Source organism: Herpailurus yagouaroundi, unplaced genomic scaffold, assembly GCF_014898765.1.
Source record: "Herpailurus yagouaroundi ecotype Mexico unplaced genomic scaffold, PumYag 215, whole genome shotgun sequence".
Lineage (NCBI taxonomy): Eukaryota > Metazoa > Chordata > Mammalia > Carnivora > Felidae > Herpailurus > Herpailurus yagouaroundi.
The window spans coordinates 6196768-6217264 of NW_024412446.1; the positions used below are offsets into that span (position 1 = coordinate 6196768).

General features: G+C 40.5%; 2 protein-coding genes across 3 annotated transcripts in view; one reads left to right on the forward strand and one right to left on the reverse strand.

The window, feature by feature from the left end:
* Window positions 1-5341: 5341 nt before the first annotated feature.
* Window positions 5342-6262, reverse strand: LOC121017047 (chitin-binding lectin 1-like). The gene is made up of 3 exons (XM_040455092.1): window positions 6258-6262; window positions 5780-6033; window positions 5342-5600 (listed from the first exon to the last, which is right to left on the reverse strand). Exons 1-3 carry the CDS (start codon window positions 6260-6262, stop codon window positions 5458-5460), a joined length of 402 nt encoding a protein of 133 aa, XP_040311026.1. The 3' UTR covers window positions 5342-5457.
* Window positions 6004-20497, forward strand: part of NLK (nemo like kinase) — a 166682-nt gene continuing 152188 nt past the window's right edge. For both annotated transcript variants that reach the window (XM_040455307.1, XM_040455308.1), the window contains exon 1: window positions 6004-7536. In XM_040455307.1, coding sequence (XP_040311241.1) covers window positions 7079-7536 — 458 coding nt within the window. In that variant the 5' untranslated portion in view covers window positions 6004-7078. The remainder of the gene's footprint in view (window positions 7537-20497) is intronic.

Genomic DNA, 20497 nt, shown 5'->3' on the forward strand with positions numbered 1-20497 from the left:
GAAAAGGGATCCACAGTACATTTCCCGTATGACATTCTGAAACATGCCTTATTTTATCATATGTCCAATGCGTGTGAGTTATACGTTTATATACTGACTTAAGAAGTCAAAGGAATAAAGGGCACATATAAATGTTAAGCTTAACAATTTTATTATACAGTTTTAAACATTATTTAAAAACTAATTTTAAGATAAAATATTCATCACTGACTCATTTGGGAAATGGAAAAGTATTGGACATGGTCTGGCTCTCCTGGCCAGAAATGTGGGTCAAGGTTAAGACTTGGTCCTGGCGTTTGGAAATGGGACAAGTATCCCACCCAGGGGCTGAAAGACAGAGAGGGGTAAGATGAAGCCGAAGTCCTCAGATACGTGCAGAGGGAACTCTCATGGGGCTTAAGCTGTGTTGTTGAGTTGAGTGGAGGCCCGGCAGTAGGGAAAGAAGTCCCAAGACTTCAGAGGAAGGCCTGGACAACACATGCACTTGAATCTGCCTGGTCTTCCCCAGTCCCCAGCTTGTTACCATGCCCGAGATCTATCTTACTTGCTACTGACTACTGATGTTGTACTGGGCTCCAGACTGAGTCTTCCACTGTCCTGCCTGGCTTCCCTTGCTCTGCCTCCCTGTAGTTGACCGTGGACCTGCTCTTTGTCCCACAGTACCACCAAATGCTCAAAGGTTTACAGCCCTCCTCACACTCTCTTTTATCAAGCCTCTGGCTTTCCTTTGCACTGACAGCTTTGTGCCCTGTCACAAGGCTGATAAAGGACCACAGAAAAATAGATGAGGGGAAATGGGAGAAACAATTTACAATTTATTAAGATTTCAGTATCACCTATCATCCCCCAACCTCAACTCCCCCAACTGAAGAGCACTTGAAATGGAGATACTAGGGGGAGAAAATGATCAGTAAACAATACATAGAAGTGGGAAGAGAGCTACCTGTATTGCGTGGCTACTCTGTGTTGGGTACTGTGCTAGGTATTTCATATATTAACATCTGAATGTACTTAATCCCTTCAAAGTAGATATGACTTTACACTTCAAAGTAGTTCCTACTACCCCCATTTCACAGATGAAGAAACTGAAGCTCAAAGGTGTTACGTGCCCAAAGTCACACGGCTGAAAACTTTTCCTCAGCATCACATGTTTCAAATGTTGCAGATGTTGCACGTCTAAGTGCTTCAGGGAAGGGCAGAGGGCCTGGTTTAAGAGAAAGGCTTCAAGAAAGATCCAAGGTTCCAGGAGCAGAGCCTTGAAAAGTGACTAGAACTTGGGTAGAAGAAGTAGAAGGATATTCTGGGCCTGTGGGAAGGAGTCAGAGCTGGGAGAAAGCATCCCTGAGAAGGGTGTGGGTGCTGAAAGGCCAGAGGTGGTCCTACCTGCCTACCACTGGGAGTTTGGATAACAATGTTGAAAAGGTATCATGGACACAATGACAGAGACCTTGGGTGACCAGACTTGAAAGCGGAAGCATTTCTGCCTCTTCTTCCCTGTACTTTATAGCACCACTTCCTTGGCCATTCCCTCCAGCCGTATGGGGCAGTCGAAAGGCCGCGTGCCCTATGGAGCTGGCCATTCCCTAGCTTTGTGAGGTTGGGCAAGCTACTTTGGCTTCCTGACTCTATTTCTTCAGTTGCAAAATGGAATTTAGTGATGATTTGTCACATGAGATAACATGCGTCGAGCACCCAGCTCTGCTGAATGTGATTTGCTCCCATGGTAGTCCTCTAACAACACCCCCACCTCTAGCCCTAGCCCAAGTTCTACAAAGTCTCCACAGACAACTCAAGGGGGGAGCCAGTTCTTGGAAGAAAGGGAAGATCACCTCCCACTTCCTGCACATTCTATTCCTGCTTATGCATTCTGATGTCCTGCTTGCTTTTTTAGGCTCTAAGTGCTATCCTGCTGACTCACTTCCGACTTCTCGTTCATCATGCTCAGCTCCTGAAAATGGAACAGAATGGAAAGGGCCGGATATTATACTGTCTGGTGATGTGTTTAAGGGGAATTGAGTGTCTGTCAGGCCAGACCCACGTGGATGGAATGCTGGGGACATGAACTGAGCAGTGCCCAAAGTGTATTTCTCATCTGACACTTAGGACACGTTGCCTTGGATTGTAATACTAATAATAACCACCTCTCTTAGTGTCACTGATGAGGAGCCTGGCAGGCCCCAGGCTATGTGCTTTCTATAGTTGTCAATTTGAATCCTCACAACTGGAAAAATCAAGGATCTTCTCTATTTTATGAACAAGGAAATTCAGAGCAAGATAGGTTAAGGAACTTGCCCAAGATCACACAACAAGGGGCAGAGTAGGGAGTCAAATCCATGATCTTGGTCTGTGCTGTCTAATATGGTAGCCACTAGCCACATGAGGCTATTGAGCACTTGAAATGTAACTAGTTTGACTGAGGAAATTGAATTTTCAATTCAATTGAGATGTGCTGTAAATGCAAAATATACACCAGATTTTGAAGACTTAGTATTAGAATATATATATATATATATATATACACACACACAAACTTCTTTTTGTATTGATTACATGTTTAATATGACAATATTTGGGATATATTGGGTTAAAGTATATTAAAAATAATTCTCCTTATTTCTCTTAGCTTTTTAAGTGACTTCTAGAATATTTAAAATTTCATGCGCAGCTCTCATATTTCTATTGGAGAGTTGATCTAAACCATGAACGTGAAATGGTTCCAAGCCAGTGATTTCTCAGTATTTTTGGTAAAAAAAAATTTTTTTTAATTTTTTTTTCAACGTTTATTTATTTTTGGGACACAGAGAGACAGAGCATGAACGGGGGAGGGGCAGAGAGAGAGGGAGACACAGAATCGGAAACAGGCTCCAGGCTCTGAGCCATCAGCCCAGAGCCCGACGCGGGTCTCGAACTCCCAGACCGCGAGATCGTGACCTGGCTGAAGTCGGACGCTTAACCGACTGCGCCACCCAGGCGCCCCGGTAAAAATTTTTTAGCGCAAATCCCCAATTTATGTATTCTTGTTTATTTGTAAGTTATATACATGTACACTGTATATTATGTACATTATAAAGCACTGACCAAATAGACATTTTAAAAGATGAAATAAAAATTAAGCAGAAATAGAAGTTGTACTAATTCCTTCCTGGAGTCTAATGGCTCACTTTGTGCACCACAGGGAGTGTGCACACACCATTTTGGATATTCCTGCACTAGACTTAGAGCTCCTGAATGGCAGAGACCTTGTTAGGTCATGTACCTCGTCTCCCCCATTGTTGAACGTAGCATCATGCCTAGGTATAGTGGCTGCTCAATAAATGTTTGTGGCAGGAATAAATAGTTCTTCGTATGCAATCACTTTCTGGAGGACTGGATGTATTTCTTTATTTCACATGTATTGAGTGCTTTCTGGTGCTGCAAAGTAAACAGGATTTAAGAAGACTCAGCCCTTTTCTTCTAGACCAATGCTTCTCAAACTTTACTGTGTGTAAGAATCACCTGGCAGGCTTATTAAACAGATTCTTGCCCATGAGATTTTGATTCAGTAGATCGGAGGTAGAACCTGAGACTTTGCATTTCTAAGAAGCTTCCAGTACGCTACACTTTGAAGGAGACTGAAATGCATTGAGAAGTTGCAAAGGCATTCCAAATATTATGAGAGGGTGGGGACAAGGAAAGAGAATTAACATCATTGAACTTTTACTATTTGCCAAGAACTTTTAAATACATCACCTATATTATTATCTTCAGAGTCAGTTGAGGCAACTGAGACTCAGAAAAGTTACTTAAACTGCATAAGTCACAGAGCTAGTAAATGGCCGAGCTTGGATTGGTATCCACTACTCCTGCACTCAGTAAATTCATGCAACTCCTCATTAAGTGCCTTCACCTTTTAGACCCTGCCCCAGGAACTTGGCATGCAACACCGAGTGGGACACACACGCTTTCTGGCATGGTCAAACTTAGTAAACAATTAAAATATAGAATTCTCATACACTGCTATGATGGAGGCAGTGTAATGAAGATAGATAACAGAGATACATACTCTAAAACAGACTCAGGAAAAACTTTCCAGAAAAAAAAAAAAAGGTAAAATGCATATGAAAAGTAAAATTCATCTGAACGATATATTAGAAGAGCGAAGGGTGGTTGGGGAGTGTTTGCGGCTGAAGATATTCATGAAGGTTTGGAAGCAACAAACCATTTGTGGAACTGAAAGTTCCGAATGTCTGAAGTATAGAGGGAGGAGGTGATAGATTAAGGTCATTGAGCAAGGGGCGAAGAAGATCAAGTGGAACTATTATTGACTTTTTTCAAAGGTAGGGGCATGGTCAGACTTGTGTTTTTAAAAGATTGCTATACTCTAAGTGGAGGATGAAATAGGGGTGTGCTAGCCTACAGGCAGGGAGATGAGTTAGAGATGATAGTGGCATAAATTGGGGTGATATTGTGATAATTGGAGAAAGGGGGGTGTTAAGAAGTGTTTGAAAGTGTTTAAGACCTTTGGGGTGCTTGGGTGGCTCAGTCCATTAAGCCTTCGACTCTTGATTTCAGTTCAGGTCACCGTCTCGTAGTTGGTGGGACTGAACCCCAAGTTCAGGCTCTGACAGTGCAGACCTGCTTGGGATTCTCTCTCTCTCTCTCTCTATGCCCCTCCCCAGTTTCTCTCTCTCTCTCTCAAAATAAATAAGCATTAAAAAAAGAAAAGTGTTTAAGACTTGATGATTGATTAGAAGGGAAGGAGTGGGGCAGGCAAAGAGAAATCAAAGATGATCTCCAGGGTTCTGAGTGAAGATTTCATAAGGGCAACGTTCTGTAAGCTTATTATTTCATATTTTAAAAGAAAAGTAAATTCAAATAAGTGAGGTTATGTGATAGCAAAAGGTTATTTTAGTAAGATTTCAATTTTCTAAAACTTAGAAAATACAGGAGAAAATTATGATCTTTGTTGTTGAGTTTATTATTCTTGTTGCTTTAATTTATATCTTGTATTTAATTTGTATTTAATTTAAGGAGAGCCTTATTATCCATGGAGGGTGGAGTTGTGAACGCTGGAGACAGCACCTCTTTTTGCCAAGATCAGAATCAACCATGGAGGACCAGCCATAGGCTATGAACTATCAGTCTACTGAGTTTCTTCTGTGACTGTCTTGTTGAGTAACCTTGGACCTTGAGTTTCGTTAGTTCGACATCCCTTTTTGCTCCCCCTATTTCTTCTCCACACTTGATGACTTAAAAAGGGATAGGCTATGGCTCGTATCAAAGGACCATCTATGATTGGGACTCCGCCTTCTTCATCTCAGTCCCGCCCCCTTTCTTTAGACCACACCCCTTTATTTGGCCCCGCCCCCAAAGAGGTCGCCGCTGATACGACAGTGAATTCTCCACAATCCTGACCTATAGGAGATCTGAAGGGTGGGACCGAGATCAATCGTTTTTTCCATTTGTCAAATCTAGTGTCTATCTGGCCCCGGTCCCTTCCCACTTCATCTTCAAGCCAAGGATTGGTTGTTCTGTTCTTGGTCCCCGGCTCATGATTGGTTCTTTTATTCCACCCTCTCTTCCAGCTTTTGCGGGCGGGATTAGCACGCAGCTTCCTGCTCCTGCCAAAAAAATAAAAGAAGAAAAAGAAAAGAGGAGAGAGGCGAAAGAAAATGTCACGGAGATCTTTGGTTTTTAATTCGCTTTTAGTCTTGTCGGTCAGGCCAGACTCTGCCTTTTGATTGGTCTTTCTATCTGCCCATCCCTGATCGGGGGCGGGATTTCCCCAGGAGACCCACACCTTGTTGCCACTGGCCGAACAGTGCGCCTGTCTGAAGCTCCGGGCCCAGGATTGGAGGCAGACGCAGACAGGTGGGCGTGGATTGGCTAGGGCAGCCGGTCAGTGTGAGGCGGGGGCGGGGCCTCGGTGGCTGGTTGCGCGTGTCCGCCGCTGGCTCCGCTCTATCCGGCTTTGCTAGGGGAGGTGAGTCCGGCCGCGGCGGCACCGGCGGCTGAGGAGGAGGCGGCGGCTGAGGAGAAAGCGGCCGGCAGCGACTGAGGAGAAAGCGGCCGCGGGGACGGGAAGCCGGGTGGGGGGGAGGGGGGGAGACGGAGCAGCCTTGAGCCCTGCGGGGGCCGTCGCGCGGGGGGACCCACCCGCTCTCCCCCCCAACCCTCCTCAGCAGAAGCAGCCGGCGGCGGGGGCAGGAGTCAGCCCGCTTCCGACTGCACCCCGCCCGCCTCCCGGGGCTCCTATTCTTTGGCCCCGGGACCCTAACCTCATCCCGGGGCGGTTCCCTCTGTCTGGGCGTCCGAGTGCTGCCCACCTCTCTTTCATTCCTCCCTGCACCTCCTTACCTTCACTTTGCCCCGGTTCTCTTTCTCCTCTCCGTCCTGCCCTGTCGCCTGCTCTGCTCACCCTATCCCTCCTGCCTCCTTCCCTGGCTCTTTTCTCTTTTGGAAAGTTTAGTACCCCCCTCCAATCAGGTCAGCCTGACTAGGAGTGGGGGGAGATGTAGGAAGGCCTGAGAGTTCGAGGTGGGGGGAAAGCTGGTTTCCCTGGAAATTTCCCCCCATCTTTTGAATTTGGGGTGGTTGGAATTTTTTAAAATTGTATTTTTGAGGAGGTGGTAGGTGTTTAGAAAAGGATGTGGGAATGGAAGGGGTAGATGAGTCAACCCTCTTACAAGATTCCAAGGGTGGCGTGTTTCCTGATCCTTTTCGTGCGTGGAGTTCAGGGGGTCGGGAGGTTTGGCCTTTATTCCCACATTCAAAGTTGGAACCTCCCCCCAATTAAGGATGGAGTTTTAGTACCCACTTGTGGCAGGAAACCTGGGGGGAAGGGGTCCCTTTTTCCTTTTTCTTTTCTTTTTCTTTTTTTCCTTTCTTTTCTTTTTTGGGCAATCCACACCCTTCCACACACGCTCACCCCGAAACTAAACACCAAGATCCTCTAACTTGTTTGGATTGACTGATGAAGACCTAAAGCCAGTTTCCACTCCATGTTTTTTGAGGTGGAGTGAGTGGTTGTTCTTCATTTTTAAATGGCCAAATGACAGCTTGACCCAGTTTGCTTTCCAATCAAAGGGCATTTTTTTGAATGTCTCTTTGTGGCGCAAGAGCCAACGCAAAAATGATGGCGGCTTACAATGGCGGCACATCTGCAGCAGCAGCAGGTCACCACCACCACCATCACCACCACCTTCCACACCTCCCTCCTCCTCACCTTCACCACCACCACCACCCTCAACACCATCTTCATCCGGGGTCGGCGGCTGCTGTACACCCTGTCCAGCAGCATACCTCTTCGGCAGCTGCGGCGGCTGCAGCAGCGGCCGCAGCTGCAGCCATGTTAAACCCTGGGCAACAACAGCCATATTTCCCATCACCGGCACCGGGTCAGGCTCCTGGACCAGCTGCAGCAGCCCCAGCTCAGGTACAGGCTGCCGCAGCTGCCACAGTTAAGGCGCACCACCATCAACACTCGCATCATCCACAACAGCAGCTGGATATTGAGCCGGATAGACCTATTGGATATGGAGCCTTTGGTGTTGTCTGGTGAGTATCCACAGAAAAACACGACTTCTCGCGGTTTCTTCTCACGTTGAGGTTGGGCGAGCCATCCGCCATGGCTTCCACCATGGTGACCACCGCGGAGCGACTCAACTGTAGGAAGCCACCGCCACCGGTGAAGAGGCCCAACGTGTTGGCTGGCCGAGTTTGTGCTTTTGAGTCCTGGCGCATTTTGGTAGAACGCCGTCTGATGAGTAACACACGTTTGCCGTCTACCAGACTTTCTGTTTAGAACCTAAGCGAGCCACCGGATGTAGGATCAATAGATGAATGTGTGAAGCGTGTATCCCGACAGACCTTGGTCATCTCTTAGGTCTGATTTAGTCTGAATCGGTTGCTTGATTGCAGCGGATGTCGCCAATGACCCCACCTTTGATTCCTTAATCTTAGTCTCGTCATTGGGTTAGACTTTGCATAACTACTTTGATGTCCCTTTTTGTCTTTTCATTCTTCGATTTGTAATCTTGATCCCCAGAAGGAAGATAGAGTTCATACTTGAACCAGTTAAGCCCTTGCTTGAGTGGTTTATTTTAAACCCTAAAGCTGCAGTTGGGAAGTATGTAGCTTTAGCTTTTTTGATAAGAATGCATTAAATATAGCATCACACATGAGTACCACAAATGAGGTCAGTAGACTGTAGCTATGCCGTGGCCCACATTCAGTGTAATGTTTTAGTGTCATTTAGTGTCATTTAGTGCCTCTTAAGTTGCTGTTATCCCTTGGTTGGTTGCCGTAGTAGGAAGTATACTTTTCAAACATAGGAAACTGCTCTACTTTTGTTAGTGCTAGGATGTTTGAAAAAGTCCAAGCGCTTCTTAGATGCAACATTTTGTCTATTTACTCTTCTTAGGAAGATTAGTAGTTTGTAATAAAATGAATTTATCGTTGTAGGCCCTGTTGCTGTCAGAACTAGAACAAACAGAATTTTTTTCTCAAGGATTAAGTATTCTGGTGTGGACAGATGAATTGATGTTTTCAGTGCGTTCAAAAATAGATAGTTGTTCATGTCTAGAAAAGCCCCCATCGCTACAGGAAAATGAACTCTTTGGAACTAGCCTGGTAAATGTCTCCTTTTGTCATTGTTTTTCACGCTGTAATTGACGTGAGAATCATGTTTGCATTATATCTGGTCATCTTTATTTATAGTTCACATTTTATAATCTAGGCTACTAAGTGATCTGTTTTTTTTAAACTAGTAGGGTCCAGTGTTTTCCCAGCTAGCTCTCCAAGGAGGTTGCTGCTGCAGTGCTCCCTTCTCCAAGGTGTATGCGATTCCTGGTGGGAAAGAGTGTAGCCAGTAATGGTGTCTCTTCAGTCGCTCCGCTCAGGGACCGGTCTGCTCCTGCCTTCTCTTTCGTATCCTGTCCCCACGGATTGCACCGTATCCTATCCCCAGGGATTGCACTGTGAACTTCCATTCCTTGCCTAACCCTTGAGGATTTCAGAGGTGTGGGACCTGGGGGGGGCGGGGTGTGTGGACCGGGACAAGGTGGTTCCTTGCTTTAAATTTTGTCATTGATTTCCTGGACTTTGTTTGGATTTTCTTAGACCTGGATGCTCTCTCTTATTTAAACGTTGTACATACAGTGTTAAGAACTAGAGATACTGAAAGGGAAGTGGATTGCAGCATTCTTGACTATACTCTAAAGACGGTTCTACATTTCTCTCACATGGTGATGTGACGTGTAGAGTTTTCACTTCAAGTCAGGGCTAAAGGAAAAGATTTTTTTTTTTAGGGGAGGAAGGTGAGGAGCTGGGAATGCTGAAACATCTTCCATAGCAAACATTCTGGTAGAGGCTATTCTGAGTTACATATGTATGAAAAACTGAATGTTTTTGATTTGAGTCCATTCTAGATTCTGTCATTGATTGAACGCCTTCTGTCACCGACAGAGTTGGCTCCCCGTACTTGAAGAGTACCTCATTCTGTACACCATCTTCTATTGTATACCGGGTGTTTTGTGTTTGCCTTGTCTCACTACGTTCGTAAGCCCCTCGAGGATACGGACTGTGCCTACCACGGTACTTCTTTTCCTCCGCGGCACTTTGCACAGGGCCGTGGCATGTTCGCTGCTTGATTACTTGATTCCCCGGTCAGGTCCTTCTTTCTTTAACCAAGTTTGTGTGGTTAGCTGCATTGAGTGTTTCCAATCAGTTGTTACAAGTGAAGTACAATTCAGAATGAAAAAAAGGAAGAGTTCCAGGTGTGTGTTTTAGTATGCAAATGCTTTTCTGTTTTCATATTTACATATCGATGACCTGTTGTCTGAATTGCTTATTATATTTGGAACATAACTGCCACGTGTATGACCTGGGTAAAGTTGTTAAAACTGGAGATTTGAATACCAGACCAGAGTGAGTCTCACTAGTATTCTGAAACCCAAGGTAAAGATATTAGTAAGATTTTTTTACTTTTTAACTAACTAGACCAGAATTTTTTTTTAATTCAAAAAATATCTAATGAACCTGAAACTGTTTTCTAAAATGATTAAAATGGGACATAAAAATATTTTCCCAGCGATACATCATTTGATTAAAACATCATATAACTACTTGGGCATCATAAGATTCACTTAGATTCAAATATATTTAAAAAAATTTTTTTAAATGTCTATTTATTTTTGAGAGGGAGGAGCAGAGAGAGAGGGAGACCCAGAGTCTGAAGCAGGTTCTGGGCTCCGAGGTGTCATCACCGAGCCCGACTTGGGGCTCAAACTCACGAACCGCGAGATCATGACCTGAGCCAAAGTCGGACGCTTAACTGTGAGCCACCCAGGTGCCTCTCTAATGTATTTAACGCATTTTGCAAGTATTTTTCTTCCGGCATCCCACACAAAAGGACACTGTATCTGCTCTCATATCTTTTTCTGAACGTGCACCCCAAATTACTGACTGATGTCTGAAAACATTGCATGTAATTTTGAACAATATTGTTTCTCCTGTATGTAGACACAGCAAGATATTTGTGGAAGTGGTGTAGCATTTTACCAGTCAGATTTATAACTGAACAGTTTAGTCTACCAGCCTTGATTTATCTCTGAGCTGAATTTAACTAGTGGAATAACTTATCAGTACTGGACAGTTGTGTAAAAGTAGTGAATTACCTATTTGCTTGCTGGTAAAGATGGTGCTTTGACAGTTCAATTAAGGTTTCATTAACGACTGTCTGCTGTGTTTTATCTCAAAGTAAGGGTTCCAGTTTACGTGGTAATATGGTCATGGGGTAGCCTGAGATACATTCATTCTAATGATAGAATGTTGTTCATGGGTCATCAAAGCATCATATATAATTTGACCTTCTTTATCACATGTCAAGGCTCCAAATGTCCATTTGGACATTTTCATAATGCAAAACTGAAACACAAAATAACCCACAAACAGAAACCTCAGTCATTTGGTGAGGATAATGTTAATATCTATTTGTTGGTAGTTCACATTTGCCAGAGGAAAGTGAATATGCAGTGCTTAAAATTGTGACAACCTTGGGACAAAGTATTACAGCATAAAGCTTCAGGGGCTTATGAAGTGCGTGTTTTTGAGAGTTGGAGGAAGTTGACCACGTGAGGGAAGTTTGAAGACTGCTAAACCCAGGCAGTTTGACATTGACAACCAGAAATATTGATTGAATTAATGGCACATAGTGCCACCTTGATAATGAGTCTGGGAAAAGCTTCTACGTAGAATATTAGTAGTGTTTTGGTTTTTAACTTATGTGATTAATTGAAAGATCAAATATCTTGGGATTCATTTGGTCTGTTGCCTTTGTACTCCAAGTAAAGTTGGAGAAATTTGAATTTTATTATTCTAATTCTTTCAGCGGGTTACTTTTATGTAAGTCTTTCAAAACTTAAGCATCACTGTAGTGATACTTAGTTACTTACTAGCTGTGTCATCTTAAATTGTTTAACCTCTCTATTCCTCATTATAAAATGAGGATAATAATAGCACCTCTCCAAGGAGGATCGGTAAAAATGTGGTAATCTTTGTAAACCAATGATTGCACTGTCTAACATACAGTAAGCACTCAATGAAGGCTGTTTTTATGGTAGTTATTGTTGGTAGAAAAAACTGTTGTGTTAATGTATGCAGAAGTGGCTTCGTATATGGCCAGGTTTATCAAGTGAAATCACAACGTGCAGACTATTTTTGGAGGCATGACTTCAGATACCATAAAGTGTCCCCTTAGTTGTGCTATATGCTATATATGTGCTATTAATAATTTAAAACACACACATTAAAATATATATAAAATACATGTTTGTGTGGACTTGGTAGGTGTTCTAGTCAGTTCATCTGCACTGTTTTAGAAAGTATTCTGGATTTACATTGTGGGAAGGAAATTAATTTTTTCTTCTCAGAATGTAACAAATGAAGGACATCCTTATCGTCAAAGTTCAGCTTTAGTGGAAGCTCATTTTACTTGTGTTTGGATGAAAGAGTGTGAATTGCTAAAGAAGATCCTAGTGAGGTGGGGGAAATATGTGCGATTTAATGAAAAATTATTCAGCGTAAATCCTCATGCATGGCAGATACTGTCTAGCTTGCTCATCTTGTGAAAATTAGAGGTACCATTTTTTTCTGATGTTTTCCGTGGTACTTTTTTACTCCTCAAACAGCCAACTTGAATTTAGAAAAATGGGGAATGCTTTGGGATATGTTTGGGGGAAATCCTGGAGTTATGTGCATCAGAAAGAGCATACTGAAGTGTATTCTGTTATTAACTGTGTTTTACAGGTTAAGAATTTGTAGTATTGAGAAGTTTTTCTAACAGCCAGGATTAACTGCCACAGCTGGATTCTTTGGGGTGGGGGGGGGGGGGCGCTGCTTTGTGAAAAGAGCTTTGAAGAAGCAGTGCCTGCACCATAAAAAGGAAACGGTTGCTCTTCTAGACATAACAAAGCATCCGTGTGAAACTAGAAATGTGGAAATCTATACTGTTAATTTTAACTACAAACGAACTTACTTTTAGAAACTGCAGGTTCATGGTCATAAAGTAGAGAAAGCAAAGAGAGAGAATAAAAGTAATACAGTCTAATGATACTGAACTGGTTTCTTGGTGATACAAACTCCATGGCATTGTAACATTGGAAGTCATTTTGTGGTTAGACTCCTGACAAGATTTTTCCAAATTATATTCAAAAACCAAAAATAAAACAAAACGACAACACAACAAAAGAACTCATTTGTTTTATTCACAACACAACAAAAGAAACTCGTTTTATTCTTGGGCAGAAATTTTATGTTACACCATTGATTATTAGCTTAGAAGGAAAGAAGATAAAGATATTTTATTAAGAAAAAAACATTTCAGAAAGAATTGCCTTTTCAAACTAGCTAAAACGGCAATATCCCTCAAACTCACATGCAACTTTTTTAGCCATCACTCAGTACCACTGGTGCATGTCCTGGAAAAGAAATGGGGGCAGATAAAGTTACTCTTCATATGCTTGCTAGAAGAAGAATATTTGCAAAATGTATTAACTGAATATATGTTTGAATGTAAGTTCTGGGGTTCCTGGAGCTTTACCCTCAAAGCATGGACAATTGTAGAAATGTTCCATGATATAAAAGGCTGTCCTCTAATGGAGTTCTGGAATATTTCATTATCTTCACATCTTGGAGTGTGAGAGTTTTCCCTGATTTCTGTATTGTAGAATTGAGTGACTATTCTTGGCGGTTTTTATTAGATTTGCTGATGTCCTACCAGTTCAAGAATCCATTGTTTACATAATGTATGTTTCTTTATTATGCCGATCTGATTTCTTTGATGGAAATTGTCAAAGCCAAAGAAACTTTTCCATTTGTCATCCAACCAAATGGAAAGAAGTCACTGGGTAGAAGCTCTTTCATTATAAAGTTGTTTTGGGGTTTTACTTAAAAAAAAAAAAAAAGTTTATTTGTTTATTTTGAGAGAGAGAGAGAGAAAGAGAATCTGAAGTCAGGCTCCACGGTGTCATGGCAGAGCCCGACACAGGGCTTCATCCCACCAATCATGAGATTATGACCTGAGCTAAAATCAAGAGTCCGATGCCCAACCTACTGAGCCACCCAGTTGCCCCTGGGTTTTACTTTTGATTTGTGCATCCACAGTAGTCCAGTGAATTATTTGTTGATTGGGTCATCTAATGCAGATCAACAACGATTTCCTAACTAACACAGTTTGTCAGTTTGATCCAATTGTTGCTTAGGGGTAATACAGAGAGTGCCTGAGGCAACAGTTGTGATACTGTCAATAAGCATGTGACACATCATCATAGACTTAGTTGGTAGTTCTAAGGTACCTAGCCAGAAGACATTAGAAAAAATTTTAGCACTCTGGCATTATGAAAAGGAAACTAAGGAAACGATATTGAGTTGCACTTTAACAGTTAATGACAATGGTGTGAGTAGAGGGAGTGTGTACAGTGATGTCTGTCATTGATTATGATTGGCAGTCTTTATCTAAACCTAGTTTCATATCGGTGTTTTGAATTAGTTTGACTAATTGAATTATATCTACTATCAGAAGGTTTTGACATTGTTGGAACTCACTAGTCAGTGTGTTTTTTATTGTCAACCTGCTGCAGTGGACCAGAACTATTGTAGGTAATAATGAGGATATTTAATTCTACAAACAATTTTGCAAATGGTCAAGCTTCTGCTGTTATCTGTCCTGTGCTTGTACTGGGATACAGAGATGTTTAAGTCATGATACTGCCCTGAAGGAGCTTACAGTTAAGTAAACAGTGTGCAAAATAATATATCCCTGCTTTCAGGGAGTCTTGATGGAGAGTTGAAACTAAATTTGAAATCATTAAATAAAAACATAAAGATGTATTATCACTTGTTCTCACAGTAATATTTATTGGTTATTGACTATTTCCCAGGCCCTGTGCTGGATGTTAGGGATTTAAAGAAGATTATGATCTAGCGGGGGAGAGAGACTTGTAAATGGATGATTATAATTCATTGCCATCAATGCAGCAATAGAGATATTCCCTGCATATTATGGGAACATAGAGGAGGGATTTCTCTGGAAGGCATGAATACCTCCACTGAGTTTTAAGAATAAGAGTCAGCTAATGATGAAGGGCATTCTAGACAGTTGGGCTCATATGCAGGAGACCGTAGGGCTGGAGTTGCTGAAATATAAAGTGTAGTGGGGAGGTGGGAGGTGATAGGGTGGAGGGAGACAAACTAGAGCTAGACCCTAAAATTGGAGTGTTCTGCTGAAGAGATCCCACTGGTACTGGGAGAGGGGCAAAATCTTACTCTTTTTATGAGTAAAGCACATATATAAATATATAGCTTATCTATAGTATTAAAATTTCATGAGGAGTCTGGGGGAAAAATGTCTGAAAAGGCTCCTTTGGGGCGGGTAATGAAATAAAGTTGAAACACTGGGAATGGCAACTGTGGAAAGTTTTTAAGAGAGAGACTTGTTCAGATATTTATATCTATGTATATAAAAGAGTGGAGATAGCTGAGGCCTGAGCCTTGGGGAATGTTCTCAGTTGTAGGTGGAAGAAATTATTGGAGGCAAAACTAAAGGGCAGTCAGATAGGAAAATGTGTTCATAGTGATTGACTGCTTGTGCATGGCAGAAGATTGTTAGGAAGATGGGAGTGATCTTTGGTGCAGATAAAAAAGTCAAAGAAAATGAGGGTGGAGAAAAGGCTATTGAATTTAGCAGGTAGAACACACACTTGAGAATGTGTGTGTGCTTTTTTTTTCTCTCTCATGTATACATGAAATGTATATATTTGATGCTAAAGAATGTCTTAAATGTTAGCAGCACTTTGTTTTATCATTAATAAAATTCTCCCAAATCCCAAGTTTTTATTTCTAGTTTAATAAACCATAGAACTTGATGTTTATCATGTTCAAGGTGCCATTTCTTCGGGAAGAATTTTTTTTAATGAGAGGGTAACAGAGTACTCAACTAAACTTGTTAGGAGACAAGATTCTGGTCCTGCCTTGCTGCCAACAACCCTATGACCTTGATAAAGTTATTTAAATTTTCTGGCTCTTTGGTTCCTCATTTATAAAATCCTGTGTTTCCTAAGTTTCTCGAATACAATTGTGTCAATGTTTATAAAGCATCATGGCTTTGTTTTTGGGAAAGTCCAACCTGCTAGTGACCATATGACAACTTTTTTCAGGAGTACAGATGTTGGATAGCTTCTAAAATTGTTTAAAGGAAGAATGAGGTAAATGTAACCCTATTCCCATGTGGTAACTTTCATGGAGTTTTCAAATTTAAAATTTCAGATTTTAAATGTGCAGCTGTTCAAGAGATTTATTTTCTTTCATTGACATTAGTAAGGATTGTACATATTTAGTTATGAAGAGCCTACCTATTTGCAAATGGGCAATCAATTCCTTCCTGAATGTAAATTTGATATTGTTTTTCTGGTAATACTTTACCTTTTAGTGTTTTAGATTTTCTTGCTTTCCTAAATATTTGGAGTGATTTTTAAAATTTTAAATAACATCTAATATTAAATATTTTGTCTTTTTGTGTGTGTGTGAGTAATCAGGTAAAATGATTTGGGGGTCAGTGCTTACATTAGCAAGTTGGTTTACAGTGTTTTGTTTTTAGGAATCTCTTTTTAAATTCTGAATTTGGCTAGGGAATTTACTAGTTTGCAGATTAACCTCCCACAAAATGAGCTGTGTCACAGCTTTAAGGCCCTAGCCGTCTAGGGCAATTTACAATGCCCAGAGATAGAGCAGGAGCGTGCCTTCCTAAAGCTCTGCCACAATAGGAAGGGAGCATTTTCAGAGCCCTCAACAAACCAGCAGCACTATCCAGTAGATATATAATGCAAGCCACATATGTGATTTTAACGTTCTAGTGACCGTATTAAAAAATGTGAAAAGAAACAGGTGAAATTAGTTTTAGTAATATATTTTTATTCCATGTATCCAAAGTATTGTAATTTCAACATGTTATTACTATAAAAATTATTAATTAGATATTTTACATTCTTCTCCACCTCCCCCCCGCCCCACACACACCAAAGTGTACTGGCTACCTTATTGACCAGCACGGTTTTAGAGTCTCTTTGGCCTTTATTGTTGTATACCGATTTCTGAACCAATCGTCGTCTGTAGAGATAGGATTACTTTTGGAGCAATCAGGTCCACTCTGGACCTGGAGATGGAGTCAGTTATAAATGGGAGTGATGAATTCCAGCAATGGATGCTGGGAAGGCAGTCATTAGTTACCAAGAATGCATTCATCTAACTTATATCAGACTCAGAAGATCTGGACCAGGTGCGTTCATAGAACAAAGTGGAATAATGTTCTCCATAGAGAAGTTGTCCTAACTGCCGTGAATTATTTGGAGTATTTTCCTTTTCTTTTCTGAACCCTTGTTTGCTTAAGGTAGCAGAAAGGTAAAATTGGTACCTGATCCTTGCCATGTTTGCTTTCCTTCCCGGTTAGATCAGATATCCCCCATTGATTTCTTTCCTCTCTCAGTGTTGTGGTTTTGTTATCTAGATAAAGTTCTCAAGTCTTGTTTTCAATTTAAATAGTATAAGGCTCAGTAGTGTCAGGCAGCAGACACCTAACAGGGGAATGGACAACACAGAAACTTTTTGTTTATCCTTTCCTTGACCTAAAATTCCTGCTCTGAGCTACAGAGAAAAGGTGAAGAGAGACATTTGAACAAATAGATAAAATTAGTCATTTGACCCAGATTGCAGCTATTTTTTTTTTCTGTCTGCATGGATAAAAACCATCCTCCAATTTACATAAGCAGGTGATTTTTCTTACATGCTAATTTTCTTAATGTACCATGGCAGAGAGCTGTAGATTTGCAAATTGTGTAAGTAAATTGAAGTAAACCAGGTGACTTTATTTCACCTTATTATCTTACCAGTACAGAAGTACCCAAAGGGTGCAATTATCGGGTGATTATCTCATTGCACATCTAAGTTAACAGGCAGCCTGGTGCAAAGTTTTTTTTTCCCCCCTTTCTTCTCCACTTCCCTCTCATTTTAGTTGTGTAAAATAGGAAACTATTGATTTCTGTATTTACCTTGACAGGGCTAAAAATTTAATAATACAGATGTGGGGAAAATTGAGCTTTATTCAGAGTAATCCAGAAGCCATAAAAATTGGCAAGTAATGTGGATACTGTGCAGAAAAAGGGACACATGTATACTTGGTTTGGGTTTGAATCGCCTGAGAGAATTAGATGAGAACCTTCAACCATGTTTAATTGGTTGGCCTCTTCTGTTTTCCTTTTCCCAGGTTCTGCATGTTACAGTAATTGGGTTTTTGTGAAGTTAACTGGGTGTGTATCAAAGCCAGTGTTCAAAATATTGATGTCTATTCTCTTAAAAATCAAAATAACTAATTACAAGTGTTTTAAAATAACATTTCAATATGTTAGAAATTTTAGAAAGGTACAACAGTTAGTTTTAGGGGCTCTTTTCCCAGAAGATTCCTGAGGACAAGTAATGTCAATCAATAAAGCACCTTCCTGGTATTAAAAGGGTATTTCCAAATAACAAATTCCAATATTAATCTTAGCAATTAATGCTTTTTAATTCCTCAGATGTGACAGTATTATTTACCTAGTGATATGTATGGAGATTAAATTATACTCCTTGTAGCTTTGAAGTAATGCTTTTGAAATGAATCATAATTTTAAGCTAGCAAATTAAAAGTTTGGCCAGTCTTTTTATCCCAGTGCTTCCATATTCTTCCTTTTCGGTTTAAAGAAAAGTAGTCCAGAAGAACTTTGAGAACAAAAGCAGTTAAAGAATGACCAGAGGAGGACAGGATTTAAGTACAAAGGGACTGTATGGGTTGGTAGTTAAGAGCCAGTGCTATGATTACAGTCTGGATTTAAATCTTGACTCTGCCCTCTTCCTAGCTGTGGGCTAATTATTTAACCTCTGAGTGCCTCTTGGTCATAGTGTGTAAAATGGGGATAGTAATAGTATATGTATTTCATAGGGGTTGTTCTATAGATTAAGTGAATCAAGGTATATGTAGTCATAGAACTGTGCTTGGCCCTATGTAAATATTGACTATCATTATTATTATTATTACCAGTTTGAGTGAAAAAATAGAGCCCCTTCTGAAAGCTTATTAATTTAGGGCAAATAACTAACAGCTTTTGTCGGGCTGTTGATAGGTCTTAGGTGTGTGACTACTGCAGAAAATTTTTTTTTTTTTCTGATTAGCTCCAACAGTTTTTGAAAAATTCATTCAAGTTGTAGAATGCCTTCCAAATGTAAAATTTTCTTTAGCCCATAAAAGGAAGGTTTTTCCTTTTCTTTTCCCCCCTTTCTCTTTAACTTCCTCTTCCCACCCCATTATCAAAGTAATATGTTTATTATAGGAAACTTGAAAAATAACCTACAACTCAGATAGCCACTGACAGCATTTGGTGTATTTTTTCCCCCAATTATTTACCTGGAATGCTTGTGTTTGTAATATTATGAGTTGGAATCATGATTGCATTGGGTATTTACAATTTTGTATCCTGTTTGTTTCACTAACATTACAAAGATTTTGGCCTTATGGGGGGGGGGGAGGCGGGGTAGGACTAATTTTTTCATTCTCACAATCCTAGAGCTCTATCTTGAAAGGAACTAGACAGTTGGAGGATACTTTAGAATGCATCTAGAGTAACTGCCTCATTTTATAAATGGGAAAATTGAGACCCAGGGAAGCTAAGAGATTTGTTCAAGGTCACACAGCTAGTTAGAGGCTGAGCCAGAACCTTTGCTCTTTTGCTGCTTTACCAGTAATACCTGTTCACCTTAATGCCCAGTGAAACTGGAGGAAGTGTTCTTATAAAAGCAAAACAAAACAAATAAAAAACAAAAACTCTGTGAATGAAACCAAGAACAGTGCTTCTGAAAAAAAATAGAGTACTCCATTGGTTGCTTTTTGTGTGCCAGTGACTCTAAGGTTTCTGGTAAAAGTTTAATGTCATGAGCCACAAGCCTTTTGGTGGAAAACAACTCGATCTTTTCATGATAGATGTAATTATGTTGTATATTTGCCTTGAGACTATCATGTCCCCCTCTTTTATTTTTTGAAAAATTTTAAACCTCGGGGAATTGGAAAGAATTGTATAATGATATATACCCATAAACCATTCTTCTAGATTAACATTTTGTGACTTTTGCTTTATCCAGTTGGAGGCTATTTCTACAGAGTTTGCTGAGATTGGGTTTTGATTAAATTTAGACTTACAGTGTTAAGAAATTTATGGTCACTGCATCAATTTGCTTGCTGCTCCATGTATTAAGTTTTGTAAGCTCTCCCAACTAGAGAAGGAACTGGAGGTTTTCAAGCTTGTGACTTTTGGAATGCTATTTATTCTCCTAATACTTAAAAGAAAATTCAGTGTGAACCAAATGTGTAGCTGAAACATATACCAGTCAAAACTAGGCTTCACGCAGGATAGAAATATTCCATTCTGCAAAGTTTTTCTTTTTTTGTGATATTTATCTCAGTTTGGGAGTAAAGGGACATTTTCACAATAACCTAATTTCTGGTTTCACAATTTTGTGACAGAGGACGTGATTGAGGATATTACATTGTTGAAGCTAAAATTTAAGTTGCTGTAGTTTTTTTTTTCCTAAGTAAATTACCCTGATAGTCACATGAGCTGATGATGCTGTGATTTGTGTCACCCAATTCACTGCTCTGTATTTTTCAGTACCAAATAATTCCTTTGTTAAACTCATTTTCAGTAAATGAGCCATTGTTTCCCAAAGGGTAATGATTATTTCTATATATAGCACAAATCCCTAAGAAATAGATTTTAAAGTCTAAGATATTAGTGATTGGAAATGGTTAAAATCCTTGCTCTGTGTATATCAAGGCACAACTGTGTCTATGAATAGGGCAGCTGCTGTGTTTGCTCCCTCGGCTACAATATAAGATATTATGCTTACTAGAAACCAAGTGACAAGTCTTTAAAAGTCAAGT